This window comes from Pongo abelii, chromosome 13 (assembly GCF_028885655.2).
Source record: "Pongo abelii isolate AG06213 chromosome 13, NHGRI_mPonAbe1-v2.0_pri, whole genome shotgun sequence".
Classification (NCBI taxonomy): domain Eukaryota; kingdom Metazoa; phylum Chordata; class Mammalia; order Primates; family Hominidae; genus Pongo; species Pongo abelii.
In genome coordinates this window covers 90,251,219-90,274,709 of record NC_071998.2, presented here as the reverse complement: position 1 = coordinate 90,274,709, position 23,491 = coordinate 90,251,219, and the positions used below count along the sequence as shown (strand labels likewise).

General features: G+C 42.1%; 2 protein-coding genes across 3 annotated transcripts in view; one reads left to right on the top strand and one right to left on the bottom strand.

Annotated features, from left to right (window-relative positions):
• Nucleotides 1-221: 221 nt before the first annotated feature.
• SEC61B (SEC61 translocon subunit beta) overlaps nt 222-23,491 on the bottom strand; it is a 72,604-nt gene continuing 49,334 nt past the window's right edge. Inside the window, 4 exon segments of one of the 2 annotated variants that reach the window (NM_001135538.1) lie at nt 222-2,118; nt 4,334-4,435; nt 9,696-9,793; nt 9,973-10,050. In NM_001135538.1, the coding sequence (NP_001129010.1) occupies nt 2,031-2,118; nt 4,334-4,435; nt 9,696-9,793; nt 9,973-9,975 (291 nt within the window). In that variant the 5' untranslated portion in view covers nt 9,976-10,050 and the 3' untranslated portion in view covers nt 222-2,030. 2 annotated transcript variants of the gene reach the window in all.
• Nucleotides 10,403-14,993, top strand: ALG2 (ALG2 alpha-1,3/1,6-mannosyltransferase). The gene is made up of 2 exons (XM_002820031.5): nt 10,403-10,790; nt 13,507-14,993. Exons 1-2 carry the CDS (start codon nt 10,443-10,445, stop codon nt 14,407-14,409), a joined length of 1,251 nt encoding a protein of 416 aa, XP_002820077.1. The 5' UTR covers nt 10,403-10,442; the 3' UTR covers nt 14,410-14,993.

Genomic DNA, 23,491 nt, shown 5'->3' with positions numbered 1-23,491 from the left:
ATTCTAACATACACTACAGCTTGGATCAATCTTGAGGACATTATGCTAAGTGAAACAAGCCAGTCACAAAAACACAAATACTACGTGATCCCACTTATATGAGGTCCATATGGACTGGGGCAGGAAGAAGGAGTTATTGTTTAATTCGTGGAGTTTCAGTTTGGTGATGGCTGCACACTATGAATGTACTTAATATCACTGAATTATATACTTAAAACTGGTTCAGATGGTAAATTCTATGATGTGTATTTTACAATTAAACAAACAAACAAAAAGGAACAGATTGGACACCATGATTCTCAGCTATGTATGAGCATTGTATCATCAGAGCCCAAAGCAGCTACATAATAGATGTTGTACATCTTTATGCCCAACCCCCCATTTTCCTTCTCTTCCTTCTGCTGAATGAAGCATCTCCCTGTTCTGCCACTGAAACCAGCATCTTATAAATCACTAGCTCAGAAAATTCAGTGACTTTCAGCTAGTAGTCCACTAGAGACCATGATGGGTGCAGCAAAGAGAATGCACCCCTCACAACCAAACAGCTCCCTCATGTGACTGCAGCATCTCCCCCACAGGAAAAGGCCCCTCTGGACAGAGGGACAGATTTCTTTTCCAAATTAAAGGCATAATTTTTAGCTATAATTGGTACCATCAAACTTGGTATCAGGGAAAAAATCCAGTATGGGTACTATCATCTTTAATTTCTTCCGAATGAAATTGAGACATTTTTCCCTGCATTTCAAAAATGAAGACACCTGTTTCATGTAATAAGCAACTCACAGGATCCAAGAAAACCAGTTTCCCATCAATTTTTTCCCAATAAAATACCATTTGTTAGAATTTACAAGAGCTCACTTACCAATATATTTCCCTAGGAAATCTTTTTTAAAGATACATATTCTCATCATTTAAATCTGACACTTTGAATCTAAAAGTACTTTACAGCTAGGATTTTAAAGAACACTTAAGAAACTGCTTAACTGTTCAGACTTTTTCTCAAAAATAGGCTTAGTGTATGAAAAAGATGTTTTTAAAATTATCTGCTTTTTCTTAACTATTAGTAATATACCTCTTTATCATATTGTGACTCTGTTGGACAACTAGGACACTTCCCAGGGAATGCCCTCTCTTGTCAGAAATTCTGGCTTGGAGTTCTGGCTGGAGTATGCTACCTTTGAGCAATGCTCAGTATTTCCTAGGGCGTACCAGAAACTGAATATTTATACCCAGTATGGCAACATAAGCTAAGTGAAACTTAAGTTTTATTTCTGGTTAGAATTATATCAAATCAGTGTAGAAATGCTAGTATCTCACTCTGATTAGATAAGTCTTACCAAATTTTGAGAAATCCAATTTATCAAATGAATTATCTCAAAATGGGTTTAACAATAAGAGGTAGATGAATGGAAATCCCTGGTCTACACTCATAAAATTAAGAACTGAGAAAGAAGAGGCAAAATATAATCTATGGCCCTATTAAAGACAAAGAACAGAGTGCGCCAACATTTCATCCAAGATTTCTGGTTTCTTGTTTGATTGTTCTCCTAAGTACTAGCTTCCTTTGGACACAGATCTGTCTGATGGAGTCAGAGACACACTCCTTGATAACCACAGAACACCCAAAAGGACAATCACCAGGACAGAAATACCTAGAAGAAAACAAGCCAAGGGCAATTACAGAATCTTGGACTTGAATAACCACATGGTCATGTGAGGAACTGTCAATCCAACAAAAAACTCAATATTCACCAGACATATTTTCTACATATTTACTTACAAATCTAAAGGCAGAAAGACTAAGGGCCCTAGCAGTGAGGCATCAACGATCAGACTCAGTATAAGTGAATTTAAAAGTTTATTAGCCATAGAAAAAAACTGATTCCTCAAAATCAATTATTGATAAATCCCCTGTAAAACAGCAAGCTTACAGAAAATTTCTCTCATGAACAGACAGTCACTATACTTTTGGTCCAAGAAATGTTGGGTTTTTTCCTCCTTCTTCAGATGACAGATGGATGTAACTGAATCTACGAACGAGTGTACTTGCCCCAAATGTGCAACATAAATACAGAAGCGATGAACAGAAGACTCATAACCAATACTGGAACAGGGCCACTAGAAATAAGAAGAGAAAGCATGCTTACTTTTAGTAATAATATATTATTAGATCTGCAATACTAAAGATTGCCTAGGGGAAAAGTAGAGGTAAGGTGGGCAGCACTCAAGTTTCATCCAGAAACATTATTTGTATCATTTTAAAATATTCCTAAAATTATTGTTGTAGATACTTTTGAGGGTGTGATGACGGCACTGCAATTGTGTTTAAAAAGGACAAGTCCTTAACTTTTAGTAAAACATACCAAAATATATACAAATGAAATGATCTGATGTCTTGGAGACATTAATCTAATTTCATGTATTTGTTGTCTCCTCAAATAAAAAAAGAAAACTCTTTCAATGAACCAATTACCAAACTTTTTTTTTTCAAATTAAGATTTATTTAAAGACAACCTTCTGAATAAGACCTAGTATTTGCTAGCACACCAACGTGACTATAGTAAAAAATAATTTAATTGTATATTGTAAAATAACTAACAGTATAATTGGATTGTTTATAACACAAAGGATAAATGCTTAAGGTAATGGGGTACCCCATGCACCCTGATGTGATTATTACACATTGTATGCCTGTATCAAAATATCTCACATAACCCATAAATATATACACCTGTATACCCATAAAAATTAAAAATTAAAAGACAACCTTCTTGAGAAGGGTTTAAAATGAGTCCCCTGAAGAGCAAGGGGCTTCAAAGGTTCTCTCTGAGGCTGGGTACAGTGTCTCATGCCTATAATCCCAGCACTTTGAGAGGCTGAGGCCAAGAGTTAGAAACCAGCCTGGGCAACACAGTGAGATTCTGCTTGTACAAAAAATTAGCCAGGCATGGTAGTGCGCACTTGTAGTCCCAACTACTCAGGACTAATTAATCCAAATTTATCCAATTTTGTCTCCTAGAGTAAAGATCACTTGAGCCCAGGAATTCAAGACTACAATGAGCTATGATCATGCCACTGCACTCCAGCCTGGGTGACAGAGCAAAATCCTGTCGCTAAAGGAGAAAAAAAAAAAAATTCTCTCCGAAATACTCAAACTACCTCCACCAAAGACCAAAAGGTTGGTAGTCAGGATACCCCCACCTCACATATCCCCAACCCCAAGAATTACTTCCTAGATATATTCTTACATTATCATATAAGTCTCCAATATAAGAGAAAACAAGAATTCCAGGGAAGGCTTTGTAAACTAAATTTGTGATCCAAGTCAAGGTGCTGGTCAAATTAATTAAAACTAATCCAAATTAATTCAATTTTGTCTTTTTTTTTTTTTTTTTAACCAGATGGACAATATGCAAAGAGCATAGGACTTAATCAGAATATCCAGTTCCACCTCTTGTTGTGTGTCTTTGAGCATGTCACTTTGCCTCTCTGAACCTGAGGTCCTCATCTACAAAATGGTAACATCTCTCACTTCACTGGATTGCTGGGCAGATCAAACTAGACAACAGACATTGAAAGTTCTTTGCAAAGTACAAAGTGCTATGTAAATGAGAGTTGCTGTTATTATTTCGAATCCTCATCCACCAAGTTTAGTCAGGAAACAGTTGTAGGCAGTGGTGTTCTGGAACCTAACAGAAATCTGTGGGATCAGATCTGCCACACAGTACCAGAAACCCTGAGCAAGGCATGGGGACAGGGGTCCCTGGACACCCATTTCCCATCACCTAATGAGCACTCCAAGGCCTAAGAACTTGGAAAGTGGTATTACATGTTCACCCTCCTGAGTCTACTCACCACCCACCAAAGGCAAAGAGGCCAAGGAACTCCTGGTAACATAGCCTAATGGGAAAACCTCCATCAGGTTGTAATAATATCAGCTTATGCCTTCAGGAGAACTTTGAAAAATCACCCAATTCCTATTCAAATGATTACTCCTATTTCTCAGTACGGGGCAAGAACACCAAATGAAGAGCAATTTCATCTAATTAAGCAGTTTTCCCTCCAGTTCTCTCTGTTCTCATTTATTTTGACATAGCTCCATGAAGAACTTCCTTTCCTTTCTCTCACTCCATGAAGAGATGTCATTCCTGGCCCTACACTGCCTAATCGGTTGATAAACAGGCAAACCAAACCCAGTCCGCCTGGCACAAATAAGGCTGTTGTGTACAGTAAATCTCATCAAGGCAAACGCTACTGGTGACAGAGACAGAGCGCTGCCACTGCTGCTCTGCTGCCACTGGACAGAAACACAAGGACTGTTCCTAAGACTTACACTTTGAGCCCAGGTGAATCTTCTGTGTAGAATCGCCACATCCCCCCGGTGCCTGCCGAGGTTGTGCGGCCTGCACTCCTTGTCCCACAGCTGGCATTTTTCCTGAAAGAGAGGAAAATGTTACAAATGGCCTTTTCTGGAAATTCTTAGAATAGCATTATAACATATGCTACCATTAGTACACTGTTAAGGAACCAAAAAAAAAAAAAAAAAAAAACTTTCTTTGCTAGAATCCACCCAAATTCCTGCTTTTACTCCTTTGATCATGATAACCACAATGAACTAAGTGCCTACCTGATGCCAATGCATACAATAACCCTGAAAAGCAGTCACGATTTTTCTATTTTATAAATGAGGCAAATTGGTCTCAGAAAAGGTTAAGCAAAATACCTAAGACCCTGCAGCCAACAGGTGGCTGAGATGGGACGTGAACCTAGCTCTGACCCTGGAGCCCATCTGCATGCCCAAAACATCCAGCTGTCTCATGTGGACAAAGCATTTCACTTTCTCCTCATGTGCATTTTTCACGAAGCCAAATAATAAATCCCTGTTTTAAAATGCCCTGAATCCATACAAGCTGATCTTAAAATGGCTACTTTAAAAGATGTATTTTAAAATTAGTATATTTACTGCAAAGAGACAAAAACTTTAAGCTTTAATTATATCCAGGTCCCAAGATAGAGTATACACTTTATAAAAAATTACTTTGTTATGTGTTGTCACTAGTTTTTTTTGTTTTTTTTTTTTTTTTTTTTTTTTTTGAGACAGAGTTTCACTCTGTTGCCCAGGCTGGAGTGCAGTAGTACAATTTCTGCTCACTGCAACCTCCACCTCCTGGGTTCAAGCGATTCTTCTGCCTCAGCCTCCTGCTTAGCTGGGATTACAGGTGTGCGCCACCATGCCCGGCTAATTTTTGTATTTTTAGTAGAGACGGGGTTTCACCATACTGGCCAGGCTGGTCTTGAACTCCTGACCTCATGATCTGCCTGCTTTGGCCTCCCAAAGTGCTGGGATTACAGGTGAAAGCCACTGCACCTGGCCGTGTTTTCACTATTTTAATATAGTGATCACAGATCTTGCACAGAGAGGTAGAATGTAAAAAAATGCAGGGAACACCCAACCAAAACGTGTCTCTCACAAGGGGATCAAGGCTTGTAAGATACACTGTGTAATACACGCAGCCCTGGCAGACAGAAGCAACCTAGCAGCACTTAGGACTCTGCTGACCAGGAATAGGCCCAAGGAATCCTTTCTCTCCTCTTTGGGAGAAGCCCTCAGTCACCGGGGAACCCCACCCAGCAACTACCCTTCCATGCAGTACTTCCCCAACCCCAGCTGCTCATCGTGCCCCACGTTGGAGTGGTACAATATGGGGGTAAGGGGCAAGTGGTGAGAAGTCACAAGCAATTTTCTTCAGCCCATGTATCACCAACTCAGAAGTCCTAGTGGGGAGGAGAGGGGAAGCCTGTCTCATTGCTGCCTGCACCATTCAGCATCAAATCCCAGTACACCCTCCCTCAAAATCTCATTCCAGTATCTGTGGGCTGATGATTCTGGATTTTTGAAAAAGGGAAGGGCATATAGGGAAAAGAAGAGAAGTGAAAACCCTATCCCTACCATCTCTTCTTGCTTTCCTCCCCATTCTGGTCCTCATGCCCACTTTACCCAACCACGGTCTTTACTCCACACTCTGAACGCAGGAAGCACTGTCTACAGCACAGGGAGCCTGCCCTGCTACATGATGGAGTGGGAGAGTGCAGTCCTGGTTCTAACAGGAAGAGCTGTGTTCATGCCAGAACTCTGAAAGCAATCAGTGCCAAACCACGATTTGGGTCTATTGTACTACAAGGATTATACTTCAGACACATTAATTATGGGCTACGTGGTAGCTTGGGAACTTAAAACTTCATTGTGTGACCATTTCTATGGGAAAACTGATTGTAAATGGCAAAACATAACTGTACAGGGATTTACAGAAAGATTCACGCCCTTAGAAAAGGTTTCACACACACAGATATATGTCACTTCATCTGTGGGGTATGCAGCTCAAATCTTCCTCCTTGTTCACTGAAAAGGATTTTAAGCTAGAAGATAAACCCAGTGTGAACATATTATAGTCATGGACTGAGCCAGGACTTGGACGTATGCACTTCCTACTATTCCCACAATATCCCACCTCCAGTTCCTGACTTCAAAGTTTCCTGGAATTACAGGAGCCCCAGAGGAGTCAGGCTGGCTTCTCTTAAGATTTCTTATTTCTGCTGGCGCATGGAACATAGCAGAGCCCCTAGAAATACTAAAGTGTACTCAAAATGCCTCCCATTCCCTAGGGGTAGCTAGGTAAAGGTTAATAAAACACACTGAATCTCTCAAATTTGTATTTGGGGGCTATTTTACCCTTTCTTTCTGGCCACTGTATAACTGCCTCTCCCTTCTATACCTCAACACAATGGTTTTCATAACTAACCAGTTACACACTTGGTTCTAACATGGTGCTTCTGTCTGCTCCTCAAAGCCAACCTCATTGACCTCAGAATCTTCGTACTTACCCACTCCTTTTGCCTAGGAGGCCTATTCGTCCCCAAACCATTGTGTGATTTGCTCTCTTGCTTCTTTCAGGTATCTACTCAGGTATTACCTACTGTGAACACCCTATCTAAAACAACTACCTACCTTCGCCCTATCCCCACCACTCTCTATCCCCCACCCAGCTTTATTTATCTTCATAGCCCTTATTGCCTGAAATTACATTGTCTTATTTTCCTTGCTTTTGATCTCCCACACTGGAATATAAGGTTCATGAGCACAAACCTTGCCTATCTTGTTCACAGACCCATCTTCGGAGATGAAACAGCATTGGGCATGTAGTAGACCTCAATACCTTGATGTCTATACATTGGTGGCTATTCCGCCATCTTAATATCCCTGATTCCCATTAATCCTGCTAGAATACTATGTGGCACTTCACACCTTTACAGTTTATAAAGCATTATTGCTCCTCACAGCAAGTTCCTTTTATATTGTATTTAGGAGAGCAAGAACACCAACTCCGGCCTGAGCTTAAATTTAATAACATTTCTCCTCCAAGGTAGTATCTATTACTTCATCAAGCATGGAGAATGCAACTCTACAGAAAACATAATCCAAAGCACTATTATGAATCATTAACTTCCAATGTTTTCTCAAAGACTTATAAAGCAAAGATATTCTTAAATAACTAATACTTATTACATTATACTCACGAAATGATACTTAATCACTAGCAAAATGCTAGAAGGAAACACTGTCAGGTCTCTCAATACATACAACCATGGTCTTTCTAGTTACACTTGCTCTATCACACTGAATCCTAAAAGATGACACCAACACCCACTACTTTAAAAACTGCATCTGTCTGTCTTCAAATGTTTAAGTTCTCCATTTCACTTGTGCATCAGTTATTTCATTTTTACTATTAAATAAATTATTTCATTATCATATGTACATTTGATAAATATGTGCTTTTTCTTTTATTTCTTTACAAATTCTCAGACGGCCAAACTTCCCTGCCACAGTATTACCAAGTCTCATTAAGCAGAACCATTCCCAAGGAACCCCACCCACAGGACATGTTTTCCATTCCTGCACGAAAAATCTCTAAAACCCAGGGTGGGAAGGGGACAGCACTCGAAGCCCATATAAGTTAAACCACAGCCTGATACACTCCTCATGAACATCCCAATGACAGGGAACTCAAAATCATTCAGGATAATTTTACGTTTCTGCCAGTTCTATTAGAATGTCTTTGTTCTGATGTGAAATATTTCATGTAAGTTCAAATAATCAGTTTTAGATTTACCTATTGCAGCCAGCAAATGTCACATCCCTCTTCACATCCTTCAGAAGTTTCCATGCATGTGTTCAAGATTTTTTCCTCCCTAGATAAAACCCCACTAGTTCTTCAAAAATCCCAAAACAACGTGGTTGCTTGATTCCTTCCTTCAGTCATTATTTATTGTGTCATGCCTTATGGTGGGTACCGGGGATAGAAATGACTTGAGCAGGTTCTCTGTTAAAGTCTAATGAAGGAGATAAATATGGAAACATCACTGGTCTTATAATGATATGAACAAAATGCTATGGGAGCAAAAGGGAAAACTAGTAGCTACTGCTGCTTACAGTCAGAGAAGGCCTCAAGAGGAAATAATCCCTGAGCTTAGTCTTGGAAAGTAAGTAGAAATTTGCCTTGAGATGAGGGAGAACGTTTGTGAATTCAGAAAACAGTAATGAGTTCACGAGTGCTGGATCATAGGACAGCAAAGAAAGATTAGGCTGAAGGCCGGGCGCGGCGGCTCACGCCTGTAATTCCAGCACTTTGGGAGGCAGAGACGGGAGGATCACAAGGTCAGCAGATCGAGACCATCCTGGCTAACACGGTGAAACCCCGTCTCTACTAAAAATACAAAAAATTAGCTGGGTGTGGTGGCATGTGCCTGTAGTCCCAGCTACTCAGGAGGCTGAGGCAGGAGAATCGCTTGAACTCTGGAGGCGGAGGTTGCAGTGAGCCGTGATCGTGCCACTGCACTCCAGCCTGGGCGACAGAGTGAGACTCCGTCTCAAAAAAAAAAAAAAGGAAAAAGAAAGCTTAGGCTGAAATGACCACTAAGAGCTTTGGTATCCCCCTGGCTTTTTTTTTTTTTTTTTTTTTTTAGTTCAGCAACAAGAAAGTAACAGAAACTATGCAGAAGAGTAACAGCAGAGTGAACGATGGATGGGAAAGCAAACAGCCTGAAGAGAAGGGTTAAGTAGTAAATGCAGGGCAGTAGGAAGGGAGAAGGAAAGAGCTTATGAGAAGGCTTTCAAGTAGAGTTTAAAGTCTGGCATATGACTAGAGAGAGAGAGAGCATAAGAAAAATCCAAGATGACGCTGACGTTTCTGGCTCTGAGTAAATGAGTGTACAACAGTGCCATATGGAAGTAAGGAGATATAATTGAGAGTGAGAGAGCTGAGCTGAAAAGAGACTAAGTTTTGTGTAGGACGAGTTATCTGTAGGACAGATTGCTTATGGGGCCTCCAGATGGAAATGTGAGTGCAAACCTCAGGTCCAGAGACACCAGTTTAATGACATCGGTTTTCTCAAAGTTATCTCTGACTCTATTCCAGTTTAACTTTCCTTTTTTAAGAGTGGTGCCCTAAACTGAGCAACGAGAAAAAAAATGTCGCCTTCCTCCCAAAAGGCCTTTAACTACTCCCACGGCCACGTCACTAGAAGCTTATTTTGTCCTTGTCAATCTTTATATGCTAGGGTCTCCACCCCAGAACCAGCGAGTTCCTGGACCCTATCTCCGAGTCTGGAAGCGAACCAACTGCAGGGTTCCTTACCTCTGCCGGACAGTGGATCCCGCCGCCCGGGCGGCCACTGCTTTGCTGGGAGAGCGCCCTGAGGATCCCACGTTAGTGCCACTGGGGGTCGGACCAGGCTGTAGAGGGAGACAAGCAGACAGACGAGTGAGCGCGGCAGGCCTGCCCCAGAACCCCGGCCTAGACACCCACACCCGAGGCTGGGGGAAGCAAGGGAGCTACAGAGGAAAAGCACGGCGCAAAGCAGGAGGAGTCAGAGCTCCTGGGAGAGGCGGGGATCATGGAAGGGCCGCCATACCATGCTGGAGATGAGGGTGGCAAGGAGCTGACGCGGACGGATAGAAAGTTGCAGAGACGCCGAACGACCGGCAGCTGGCGAGACTGGCTCAGGCCCCGCCCCCGGACTTGCAGGCAAGGCCCTCTCTGACTCCAGGGACGTCTGGGTCGTCTCACGATATGCCTGTAGATAGTCTGCTACAGACAACTTAGTTACCTGCTGTATGGGAAGTAGAGACCTCCGGCCTCCTTCCTTTGGATCACAACGTCCTTCAGAGAGTCCAATCCCTACCGAAGGAAAAATATAACCGGGGTCAGACAAGCTATTTTCTCAGGCAGTTACTAGACCCTCACAGATCTGCGCTGATGTGGCCTAACTGACGCACGTACGGCAGGGCGGGGTCGGCCCGCAGTGGCCAGCTAGGCGCTACGGGGGCGGAGCTTGCGTAGAAGACCCCTCAGGGTGCGGGGTGCAGTTGCGGCTCCAGGGCCATGGCGGAGGAGCAGGGCCGAGAACTGGACCCGGTTTCCAAGCCGTCGGTGCTGTTCCTGCACCCAGACCTGGGTGTGGGCGGTGCTGAGCGGTTGGTGTTGGACGCGGCGCTGGCGCTGCAGGCGCGCGGGTGTAGCGTGAAGATCTGGACAGCGCACTACGACCCGGGCCACTGTTTCGCCGAGAGCCGCGAGCTACCGGTGCACTGTGCCGGGGACTGGCTGCCGCGAGGCCTGGGCTGGGGCGGCCGCGGCGCCGCCGTCTGCGCCTACGTGCGCATGGTCTTCCTGGCGCTCTACGTGCTGTTCCTCGCAGACGAGGAGTTCGACGTGGTCGTGTGCGACCAGGTGAGGCGGCCGCGGGGCAGGCTGCGCGAGTGCGGACCTCCCCCCGGGGGCGGCCGCGGGCATGACTCCTGAGAGAAGACCTTCGCTGTCTGCGGTTCGGAAAGATCGGAACTGACCTGGAGAAGTCAGGGCTGTGAGCGAGCCTGTGGTTCTCTAACTTTAGTGTGGGCCCATTTAAAGTTGCAGATTGCTAGGGTTCCATCCTCCAGGAAGTTTTCATCCAGGAGCCCTGAGTTGGGGCCCAGAAATCTGCATTTTAATTGGGTCATAGGGTGATTCGGATGCAGATAGTCTTTGGGGCTCTCTCTGAGAAACGCTGGTATTCGAAGTCAGCTTCAGTCGCCTTTTACTAATGAGTAACTCGCGTGTTGTCTTCCCTCTTACCTGTTATTTTTGTTGACTCTCCTTTCAGGCCATTTGCATCCCACTGTCCTTATGTTCGGAGCCAGGCCACACCGTCCTCAGCAGTGTCATGCGTTAAAAACGCCAAGCTGAATATATCATGCCCCTATTAAAACTTGTACATGGCTCCCCATTGGTTTTTGGAGAAAAGTTCAAGCTTTTTACCTTGGTAAATAATGTCCACCTAGATCTGCCCTATAGCTATTCTTGACACTTTCTTTCATGCATTTTTCCCATTCTAAAAAAGATGACTTTAAAAAGTAACATTTACTCGACTAAAAATTCAGTAGTATAGAAGGATGTAACCTAAAAGCCCCGTCCTATTCTACTCCCAGAAGATAGCCACCGTTAAGTTTCTGTTGTATTTTTTCAGAAGTTGTGGTGACACCAGCCTGTGTCTTTTCATAGGTATATTTATATCTTCTTATTGGTACATAATTGATATTATGACATACCTACTATTAGGCATCTTCTTTTTCAGCAAAAATTTATTTATTTATTTATTTTGAGACGGAGTCTCGCTGTGTCTCCCATGCTGGAGTGCAGTGGTGCGATCTCGGCTCACTGCAACCTCCGCCTCCGGAGTAGCTGGGATTACAGGCGCGCGCCCCATGCCCGGCTAATTTTTTCTATTTTTAGTAGAGATGGGGTTTCACCATGTTGGCGAAGCTGGTCTCGAACTCCTGACCTGGTAATCCGCCCACTTCGGCCTCCCAAAGTGCTGGAATTACAGGCATGAGCCACCGCGCCCAGCCGGGACATTCTTATGTATCAGTATTAGAGATTCACTTCATTTTTAATAGTGGCCAGAAAATCCACTTTTGTTTAAGTGTGTCATAATTAAACATTCTCCTTAGAGGACACTAATATTGTGACTAGTTTTTTGTGAATAGATCAGTGTTGTAATGAACATCCTTTTACTTCTTTTTTTTTTTTATATTTTTGTACTTCTGCAAATATGTCCTTTGAGGAAATTCCTAAAGTTGGTGGGTCTAAGAGTTGTTCATTTTAAATATCAATAGCTACTGCCAAGTTTGTCTACCAAGGAGGCTGTGTTACTTTACTCCTCCACAATGTATGATAGAGTCTCTTAACTCCATGCTTTTGTCCGCCTTGGATATTAACCATTTTAATCTTTGCCAAACTGATAGGTGCAGATGGCATCACATTTGTATTTGTGTTTCTTTAATTATGACTCCTGAGTTACTTTTGATCATCCTTGCTTGCATGGAAGCTTTCTTTTTAAATAACGTGGACATTTACCAAACATCCTGCATATGTCAGTAGGCATGAGGCAGCTGAGACTATAGTGGGTAGAGGAAAAATTATTGGCTTGGAAATAGGCATCTTGGATTCAAGTTCTGTATCTACTGCTTTAATTAAGTGGCTTTGAATAAATTGCACATTATCCCTAAAGTTACTTTCTTCAGGTGTTAAGTTAGCTGAGACTAAAATGTCTTGTAAAGATTACCCAACAAGAAAGTCTGTAGTAATGCTAGCATGTAGTTCATGCTAAATTATGACTAGCTTTAATATTTATTGAGCCCATACTGTGTGCTAAACTCCATGTGTTTTGCATATGTCAGTGCATTTAATAATCACAAACAGTATATGGGTTTTTTTAACTATAATTGTCACCATGTTACAGAAGAGGAAACTAAGGCCCAGAGTGGGATAAATTACTTGATCATGGCCACACAGTTAGTAGAGCTGAGATTCAAACCCTGGCAGTCTTGAATCTAGAGCTTGTGCTCTAAACTACTATAGTTCATTCATTCAGTTCCTTAGAAGGAGAAAGATCCTAGAGCGGCACTGTTCAATATGGTGGCCACTAGCCACATGTGGCTGTTGAGCACTTGAAATGTGGCTAGTCTAAACTGAGATGTGCTACAGTTAAAATACAAACCGATTTTGAAGATGTAATGTGAAATATATGTATATATAAAGTATCTCATTAATACTGTTTAGTATTGATTACATTTTGAAATGATAATGTTTTGGGTAAATAATATGTTAAAATTAATTTCACCCTTAAAAACATTTTTAATATTACTAGATTTCTATTAGACAGCACTATTCAAGAGGAAACCACTGGACTTGAAGCTTTAAATGTTTAGCACACATCTAGCAAACGTCTCTAGCCTTCTGTACACGAGGCATATGGTACTGGGTGAGAGTCTTGGGGAATAAAACAGAATCAGACATTGCCCATGAGGAGCCCACAGACTAGCCAGACAGGGTGGGTGTCTGTGTTTTTGGTTTGGTTGAAGTTGAGTTGACCACTTTATCCGCTGTTGATTTTTGCTTTGGCTAGGTGTCTGCCTGTATCCCAGTGTTCAGGCTGGCTAGACGGCGGAAGAAGATCCTATTTTACTGTCACTTCCCAGATCTGCTTCTCACCAAGAGAGATTCTTTTCTTAAACGGCTATACAGGGCCCCAATTGACTGGATAGAGGAATACACCACAGGCATGGCAGACTGCATCTTAGTCAACAGCCAGTTCACAGCTGCTGTTTTTAAGGAAACATTCAAGTCCCTGTCTCACATAGACCCTGATGTCCTCTATCCATCTCTAAATGTCACCAGCTTTGACTCAGTTGTTCCTGAAAAGCTTGATGACCTAGTCCCCAAGGGGAAAAAATTCCTGCTGCTCTCTATCAACAGATACGAAAGGAAGAAAAATCTGACTTTGGCACTGGAAGCCCTAGTACAGCTGCGTGGAAGATTGACATCCCAAGATTGGGAGAAGGTTCATCTGATCATGGCAGGTGGTTATGACGAGAGAGTCCTGGAGAATGTGGAACATTATCAGGAATTGAAGAAAATGGTCCAACAGTCCGACCTTGGCCAGTATGTGACCTTCTTGAGGTCTTTCTCAGACAAACAGAAAATCTCCCTCCTCCACAGCTGCACGTGTGTGCTTTACACACCAAGCAATGAGCACTTTGGCATTGTCCCTCTGGAAGCCATGTACATGCAGTGCCCAGTCATTGCTGTTAATTCGGGTGGACCCTTGGAGTCCATTGACCATAGTGTCACAGGGTTTCTGTGTGAGCCTGACCCGGTGCACTTCTCAGAAGCGATAGAAAAGTTCATCCGTGAACCTTCCTTAAAAGTCACCATGGGCCTGGCTGGAAGAGCCAGAGTGAAGGAAAAATTTTCCCCTGAAGCATTTACAGAACAGCTCTACCGATATGTTACCAAACAGCTGGTATAATCAGATTCTTTTTAAGATCTTTATGCTATGTTCATTAATGTCATTTTTATGGATTGTAGACCCAGTTTTGAAACCAAAAAAGAAACCTAGAATCTAATGCAGAAGAGATCTTTTAAAAAATAAACTTGAGTCTTGAATGTGAGCCACTTTCCTATGTACCACACCTCCCTGTCCACTTTTCAGAAAAACCATGTCTTTTATGCTGTAATCATTCCAAATTTTGCCAGTGTTAAGTTACAAATGTGGTATAATTCCATGTTCAGCAGAGTATTTTAATTATATTTTCTCGGGATTATTGCTCTTCTGTCTATACATTTTGAATGATACTGTGCCTTAATTGGTTTTGATAGTTTAAGTGTGTATCATTATCAAAGTTGATTAATTTGGCTTTATAATATAATGAGAACAGGGCTATTGTAGTTCCCAGATTCAATCCACCAAAGTGTTCACTGTCATCTGTTAGGGAATTTTTGTTTGTCATGTCTTTGCCTGGATCCATAGCGAGAGTGCTCTGTATTTTTTTAAGATAATTTGTATTTTTGCACACTGAGATATAATAAAAGGTGTTTATCATAAAAAAGAAACAGTATTAGATTTTGGTCTCCATAATCTATTTTGATATTGTTACGAACATGGATATGACAACCAAACTGGAAATCAGAACACTAGGGTAAAGTGGATATTGAAATGAAGCAAGAATATTGTCACACATGTGTTGTGCATCTTGTTTAGGGTATATTTGTTAATGTCATCTAGGTCATTAGTTTTGTTAATATTTGTGTTGTCTTGACCAAGCTCCTACTAAGTATAGGACACAAATGTTTTTTTATCTTCCAAGGCCTGGCTCAAATACCACTGTTGCAAAGCTTTCTTTGACCCTCTGGCCACCTCCCAAGCCAGAAGTGATCTTGCCCCTCCATATACTCTAGCCTTTTCATGACACTGACTTATAGTTCACTGTTTACCTGTTGATCTAACAGCAAATCATAAACAGTAGTTTTCAACATACTTCTAAGGCTAAAGTCATTTCCGAAAGTAGCAAAGCTTACTAGCCAAAGGCTCCACATTTATCAACTCTTAAGAGCTAGACTTGAGAGCCTCACAGCCTATATGATTTTGAGTAAATTGATCTCTATACCTCACCTTCTTCATCTGCAAAGTGAGATAATTGTACTATTCTACTTTCCTCATAGTGCGGTTATAACAGATTATGATAATATTACAAAGTACTTAATACTTGGCATGTAGTATATATATTAGCTGTTAGTATTTTGCAATTTGGGGATATTGAAAATTAGAAGTTGCATGTTAGTTCATGCTACACTACCATATTGTTCTTTTGGGGCTCTTCATTGGGTGAAATTCCATTTTACAGTTTATCATGTGCATCTGTATCACAGGAGTATTTTGGCAAAATGATTCTGTACCAAAAAGGAGTACTATAAAATGAGGGTGCCAAATATATTGAGTCTTTTATGGGATTAAAAGTTCTGTTGCATTCCATTTTCTTTGGCATCGTGAAAGCTTACCAGGTAGTACAGAAGGTATGATTTGGTTCATGTGTTTCTGAGAAATGCAGCCTTTCCAGGAAGCCTGGTGGCTCTTACCATGGAGTTTAGCACAGATAGACTTGGCCACACTGTGACCTATAACATGGTGCTTCCCTTACTAAGCAGCACTAAACATTTGCATATTTGACCATTTTTATGCAGATCCTTCCAAATTGACTACATGGGTTCATGGACCCTGATTTTAGCTTCACTTCATTGTCCTAAGCCCGAGTGAGTGACAATAAGATTTCACAGGTCTGGGAGGGATAGAGTCCTGCCTGCTATGAGCTTCCAGCTTCTGACCATTAGTTCCTGGTTCCTGGACCTTACAATGGAACTTTGCACTTAAGAAGTGTTCACAGCTTCCAAAACTAAGCTGAAGTTAGGGAAAGTAGAAGCATGAAACATTGAAGGTGAATTGTTGGGGCCTTATCCATAGTAACTCTGGTAATTACTTTGTGCAGGGCATGAAAGGAGATACATACATAGCAGATGCTTAATCCTCAGCAATTCACTGAGATGTAGGTGTTCTTCCCTTTTAGATGAATGTAGTTAAGCAACTTGCCTGTGTCCCACGGCCTTGAAGCATGGACAGAATCTCAAGGCCCTCTGATTCCAAAGTCCGACCACTTTACTATTCTTCAGTCTACCCTCACCCTAACCAAATTCTTTGTGTAATGTTTTTTCGGTACAACTCCCTCTGCAGCACTGCAGTTGTAGTTATACAGGTCTTTGGGTTTAGAAAGACTTTGCTATTTACTGTCCATTTGCCTCTTCCCATCAGTCTTCTGAGGTGAGTATGATTATCCCCCATCTTACACAGAAGCTCAGAGAGGTGAAAGACTTGCCTGAAGGCACACAATTGAAAAGTAACTGAGCCAGCATTCGGCCCTTAGTTACCTGAGCCATCCGGGACTTTGCAAATACCAGAATTTCTCAGTCTCCTCCCCATTGATATGCATAAATATAATTTGTCCTTCATACGTACACACACACACACACACATAAAAACACAATGGGCCAATGGAAGAGGGAGTATCATGTCCATAAAGAGCCCCTCAGCTAAGGGGGGGCAGTATTGCAGTTATTTGATCCAATGACAAATGTCTACTGAACCCCTATTTGGACAGCCTTTAGAGCTTTTGCAGAGCTCGTTAGAGATTGTCTCATTTGCTTTTCATGGCATCCTTCCAGGTAATTATTATAGGCATTTTTAGAGATTGAAAGTCTGAGACTTACAGCTAGGAACCAGTGGAGCTACAATTCAAACCCAGGTATGTCCAACTTGAGGCTAACAGTTCTTTCAATTGTACTATAGTTGCCTCTTCAGCAAATGCTTCATGACCAGCCTGACCAACATGGAGAAACCCCGTCTCTACTACAAATACAAAAAAATTAGTGGGATGTGGTGGTGCATGCCTGTAATCCCAGCTACTTGGGACGCTGAGGCAGGAGAATGGCTTGAACCTGGGAGGCGGAGGTTGCGGTGAGCTGAGATTGCGCCATTGCACTCTAGCCTGGGCAACAAGAGCAAAACTCCGTCTCAAAAAAAAGAGTAAAAATGAAGCACCGGAGCACTTCCCTGCCCCACTCTGCTCACTCCATCTTTAATCATAACAATCAGCCCTTCTCTGTCCACCTTTGCCAGGGTCACTAATTGTCCTGTGATCTCCTTCCTTCGCATTTCCACCTCCCAGAATCAAAGCCAGTCAAATCTGACTGGAACCCCAGAGGCTACCTAACCTAATTTGGTATTGCACAGATGGGAAAACAAGCCCAGAAAGAGGAAGGACCTGTCTGAATTCACACAGAGGGACAGTTGTAGCCCTCCTCTACTTCTACTTTTATCAAAAAACCCCTTATATTCTATCACTTCCTTTGAACCCCTTACCCCATTCCTAACCTTAACCCTCTCGAACTCTGTCCCCAATAGCCTGAGAAGGTGCCACCATCCAGACGCCAATGCTCTCATGCCTGCCAGCTGAGGGGAGGGGAGTCTTCCCAATGACCCACTTTCTAAACTGTCCTTGATAGAGCATCAACTCTTGGGAGGTAGGGGAAGGGAGAATTTTACCATCCTGACCCCTGAGCCAAGGGGCTGCTGGAGCCAGCAGCTCTGTTTATGCCAAGAGGACTGGGGTTTTGGTGTTGGTATCACAGTGAGAGTGACTGGGCCAGAAATTTTTTGTTTATGGTTTCTGATATTTCCTAAGTTAGATTTTTTCCTCAGAAAAGAGAAATTTGAGCAATAAACTATAAAATAATCCTGTTGGTCATTTATGTCTACTAAGTTTACAACATAGTAGACGTTTGTGTTTCCAACTAATGCCCTGTTTGAGATATATAATTTGTTCTTTATAATCCTTATTATTATATATTGAGATTACTCCAGCTTTTTTCTACTATAAGCAGTCCAGAGGAAAAACAACTGACTTTAAATTCTAAAAGCAAATATTTAAAGTTTTAAAAGGCAAATTTGAAAAGCAAAAATGAAGAAAACTCTAAAGAAAAAAAGACAAAAACATTGTAAAACTGCTTAGGGTACACCAAAAAGAAAAAGCAATTATCAAAAAAAAAATCACTGATGATGTTTATTTTCAAACCAAATTATCATGTTAACCAGCTTGCTTTCAGCCAAATTATATGCTTCCTTTGCGTTATAGAACCTGGAAACCTAACTTAACACTTCAATAGAGTAATACACTATCATATGTTAGGTTATATGGGCAAATATTTAAAATTTTTAACCCAACCCTAGCTTAGGCAGAAAGGGAAGATTTTTAGGAAGCTACTGGGTATAGATTGTGTAATTCAAGGAAAGTTACACAATTGAATCAAGAGAAGTACAGGGATGTAGCTAGGCTAGATGTTCAAATGAAACCAGGAATTCAAATGCCACCAGAACACCCTTTCTTTATATGATACTTCATTGTCTTTCATTATAAACTAACTTCTCTTTTGTAGCAGGAAACATGCTACCAGTGAAGCCAAGCCCTCCACCTTAATACTTCTACCACCAAAGAGGAACCGGCTCTCTTTTGCAGAGTTTGAAAAAATAACAGAGAAGGATTAAGATGGACCTTTCCTGGTTCAGGTGCCCTTAAATTAGTGAAGCAAGGTTCAGAGGCAAGGTACTATGGGTTGCCAGATTCAGGTCAGCAATCTAATCTTGAACCCATCAGTTGTGGCCAAGATCTAGGATCATACAGCAGCAGGAATCATATAGCTGGGAGAAGGGAACAGAGGATATATTGAGGAATAAATTAGAAGCTGTTCCCAGAAGAAAGTGAGTTGGGCAGATAAAGTAAGAGATCCCTTAAAAACTTACACCTAGTTGGTGGTTTGAGTCATCAGAGAAAGGCAAAAGCCAACTAGAATAGTTCCTAAATGCAGTTTTAATCTTGTTTGCAATTATTTTGAAGGGGTGAGACCATCTGGATGAGCCCTAGTCATCCAAGAGAAAATATATTATTATTTAATAGAAACTTGGTCAGCTGAGGCAGCTTAGGGACATAAGCCTGGGAAAAAGAGACCTAGGGGAAGGCTTCAAAATGGCTGACTAGAGGCATTTGAATAGAGCATCCAAGAGAACGCTAGAATTCAACAGAGAAGTGACAGGAAACAGTTGAGGCATAGAAGGAGAGGGAAATGAGGCAACTGGCTCAGCCAGGATTGGCTAGGTGCCCAGAGAGGCTAGTGTGGGGAAAGGGAGAGATCCCCAGTGGTCCACATTCCCACCACAGATTTGCAACCCTAGCCATGGGACAGCCCCTGGATCTTCATGGGCTCAGAGACCTAACATAGGGAGCTGCCTAGAGACCACACAACAGCATTGCTCAAGGGGGAGAACTCATGCTGGGTCCCATGCACTCCCTGAGTTGTAAGCAGCTACAGCATGGCACCATTTTGCAAGCCCAGCCCACACCAGACTGCATCCTACCCTGGGGCACAATGGTCCCTGCATCTCCACATGCCTGGAGCCCCACTGATATACCCCCATGTACACCCAGAGGTCTACAGGAGCACAATACCAAATGGACCCAGCAGAACACCAGGGTTCCCAGCATTCTAACACACATAGTGTCCTACACCCTGGAGAATGAGTGGTGCAATGGACCAGGGAAGCTACCCCTGGGACAAAGGGAATCAAAAATGCATGTTCCCTAGGGCCTCATAATTGCCTACCTGGGAGAGCTACCACAAGCAGCAACTCAACTGCCCCCAGCAGAGGAGCTGCTGTGCACATGCCCTGAGGACAGGCTCTGCCACTGTCCACTGCAGCCACTGCTGCTGCCACTGGGAAACCAAAGCATATGCCACTGGCAGTGACTCCACCTGCCAACAGCAGGGCCACTGCTACATAGTTGCATGTGTCCTAAGGACAGGCTGCCCCAACCATTGCTGCTGCTGTGGCAGCCACCAGAACCTTCCACTAGGGGTCCGGGGAGCACCCTGCCCTGCCCAACACAGCCAGCACCTGAGGACACCACCAGGAGGCCTGAAGACAGGCCTGCCTGGCCTGGTACAACCCCCACCTGCCATGCTCAAGCACACTACCTGGGAGTATGGGGATTGCCCTGCCTCATTCACCACCACTGGCATCTGTGCAGTCCTCCCAGGGGCCTATGTATGGGTCTACCCAGCCTTCCCCTACTACCGCAGCGGCTCCCCCACCCCCACATGCACCACCTCCCAAGCCTGTTGCAGCCACCACTAACACCAACATATGCTGTTTCAGAGTCCAAGTGTTGTGCCACCACTGCTACTGCCATTGCTTATGCCACATACATTATCCAGGGGATGATAGACTTAGCCACACACCCAGCCTACCACTGTCACTGCCAGCACTATAGCAAGGGACTCCTGGAGGTCCAAGAATCGGCATGTTTGGACCCCCTAATGCTGGTGTTCACATACATCTTCTGGAGGCCCACGGAAAGACACACTTGGCTCGCAACTGGGGCATAAGGACTGATGACCTGGCATCCCCATCCTCAGTAAAACCTCACCACAGCCTCCACTAACAACTACAGCCTAAGTCACTGAGGAAATCACAGACACCACCAATGCTTTTTACACTAGAAGAAATCATATGGAGACTACATTACTGCATGCACCCTGAAGCAAAGCTAAAGTGCTCTACCCAACACCATAGATACATCTTTAGGAAAGAGTCTCTCCCTATCAAAACCAATCCAAAAAAATGGAAGAAGTGACTGTTAAAACAGATGCACAGATGTCAAAGTAAGGACACAAGAAACAAGAAAAAGCAAGGAAGTATAACACCTCCAAAAAAACCCAATAATTTTCCAGTAATAGATTCCAATGAAAAACAAATTTATAAAATGCTGAAAAAATAATTCAAAATAATAATATGAATGAACTTCAGTGAGACACAAGAGAACACATTAACAATTACTTAATTGTATTGAGATTAACAATACAATGAAATTTTAAAAATTCAGGATATGAATAAGAAATTCACCAGAGATATAGATATCTTAAAAAAGGAACCAAACAGAAATCCAGGAACTAAAGAATTTAAGGAATGAAATTTAAAAGAATACACTTGAGAGCTTCAACAGTAGACTAGATCAAGCAGAAGAAAGAATTTCAGAACTTGAAGACAGGTCTTTTGAAACAAGTCAGAAAAAAAAAAGAGAGAGAGAAAGAAAGGGGAAGGGGAAGGGGAGAGAGAAAAGCAACAGAAAAGGAGAAGTATAAAAAAAGAAGAAAAAAGTGAGCAAATATCTGAACTGTGGGTGTTCCAGAAGTTGAAGAGAAGACCAAAGTTATAGAAAACCTATTTAATGAAATAAAAGTTGAAAACTTCCCAAGTGTACCAAGTGTACATCCAGATACAGGATACAGGAAGCTCAGAGATCCTCAAAGAGATGTAACTCCACAAGTTTTCTCCACAGCACATTCTAGTCAAGCTGTCAAAAGTCAATGACAAAGAGAGAATTCTAAAAACAGCCAGAAAAAAGTCACACATAAAGGAACCCCCATCAGACAGCCAATTTTTCAACAGAAATCCTACAGGCCAGGAAAAAATGGGATGATACATTCAAAGGGCTGAAAGAAAGAAAAGAAAACTGGCAGCCAAGACTACTCTACCAAGCGAAGCTATCCTTCATAAATGAAGGAGAAACAAAGTCTTTCCCAGACAAGCAAAAACTAGACCAGCCCAACAAGAAGTGCCTAAGGGATTTCTATACCTGGAAGCAAAAGGATGACATCTACTATCATGAAAACACACAAAACTATCAAACTCACTGGTAAAGCAAACAAACGAGGAAGAGAAGGGACTCAAATGTTATCACTACAGAAAATCACCAAACTGCAATGATAAACAAGAAAGAAAGAAAGGAACAAAAATTATATAGAACAACAAGAAAACAGTTAACAAAATGACAGGAGTAAGTCCTCACATATCAATAACACTCTTGAATGTAAACAGATAAAATTTTTCACTTAAGAGTGGAAAAAACTGACGGAACGGGTTTTTGTTTTAATGACCCAACTATATGCTCCCTATAAGAAATTCACTTCACCTGTAAAAGACATACAGACTAAAAGTAAAGGGATGGAAAAAGATATTCCATTCTAATGGAAAGTACAACAGGCAGAAGTAGCTGCATTTGTATCATATAAAATAGATTTCAAGTCAAAAACAGGGTGATATATCCAGGTAGTTGTGGTGATGCTGGCCAAATAGTGCTCGGCAGGTGAGAATGTAAATCCAGGTTCAAGTGAAGTAATAACAGCTTGAGTGTTTTTTCTTGGCTCACTGCAAGCTCCGCCTCCTGGGTTCATGCCATTCTCCTGCCTCAGCCTCCCCAGTAGCTGGGACTACAGGCGCCCACCGCCACACCTGGCTAATTTTTTTTGTTGTTGTTGTATTTTTAGTAGAGACGGGGTTTCACTGTGTTAGCCAGGATGGTTGTGATCTCCTGACCTCATGATCCGCCTGCCTCGGCCTCCCAAAGTGCTGGGATTACAGGCGTGAGCCACCGCACCCGGCCAAGAGCTTGAATGTTTTCATGTGCAAATGTTGCACACTTGTAAAAAAAAACTTTGGAAATGGAAAATATATATTAGTGCACATTGACATGCATTTTGAGGCAAAGACATATTGTTTGGTTCCACGATTTGTCCTTAAAGTGAAAGAACATTTAAAGTTTAGAATTACCTAGCTGTAGCAATGCTGTTCTATTAACAGATAACTAGAACTTACATTCACATTTAATTTATGTTAACTATGTAAAACCTAGTAGTGAGCATAATAATCAGTCAGTAAATGTTTGGATTCCTCTTACCCCCCAATAAGTTTATTTTTAACATATTCCTGCTTGCCTTTCTGACCCTGTTGAATCAGCCTGTGGACTAGAGTGTTAATGAAATGTTATTGCCAAAAAGATTATGAGAAAATTGGTATATCATGTAGATATCATACAAAGTCTTCTTGTAACATAAAAAATGTAGTTTTATTATTGTTTGTGCCTCAACTATTTAAGTGAATATTAAAGGGC

Excerpts from the sequence above, each read along its gene's own strand:
- ALG2 (XM_002820031.5), top strand. The coding sequence starts at position 10,443 with ATGGCGGAGGAGCAGGGCCGAGAACTGGACCCGGTTTCCAAGCCGTCG. Across the intron at positions 10,791-13,506 it reads ACGTGGTCGTGTGCGACCAG|GTGTCTGCCTGTATCCCAGT; the intron begins GTGAGGCGGCCG and ends TGCTTTGGCTAG.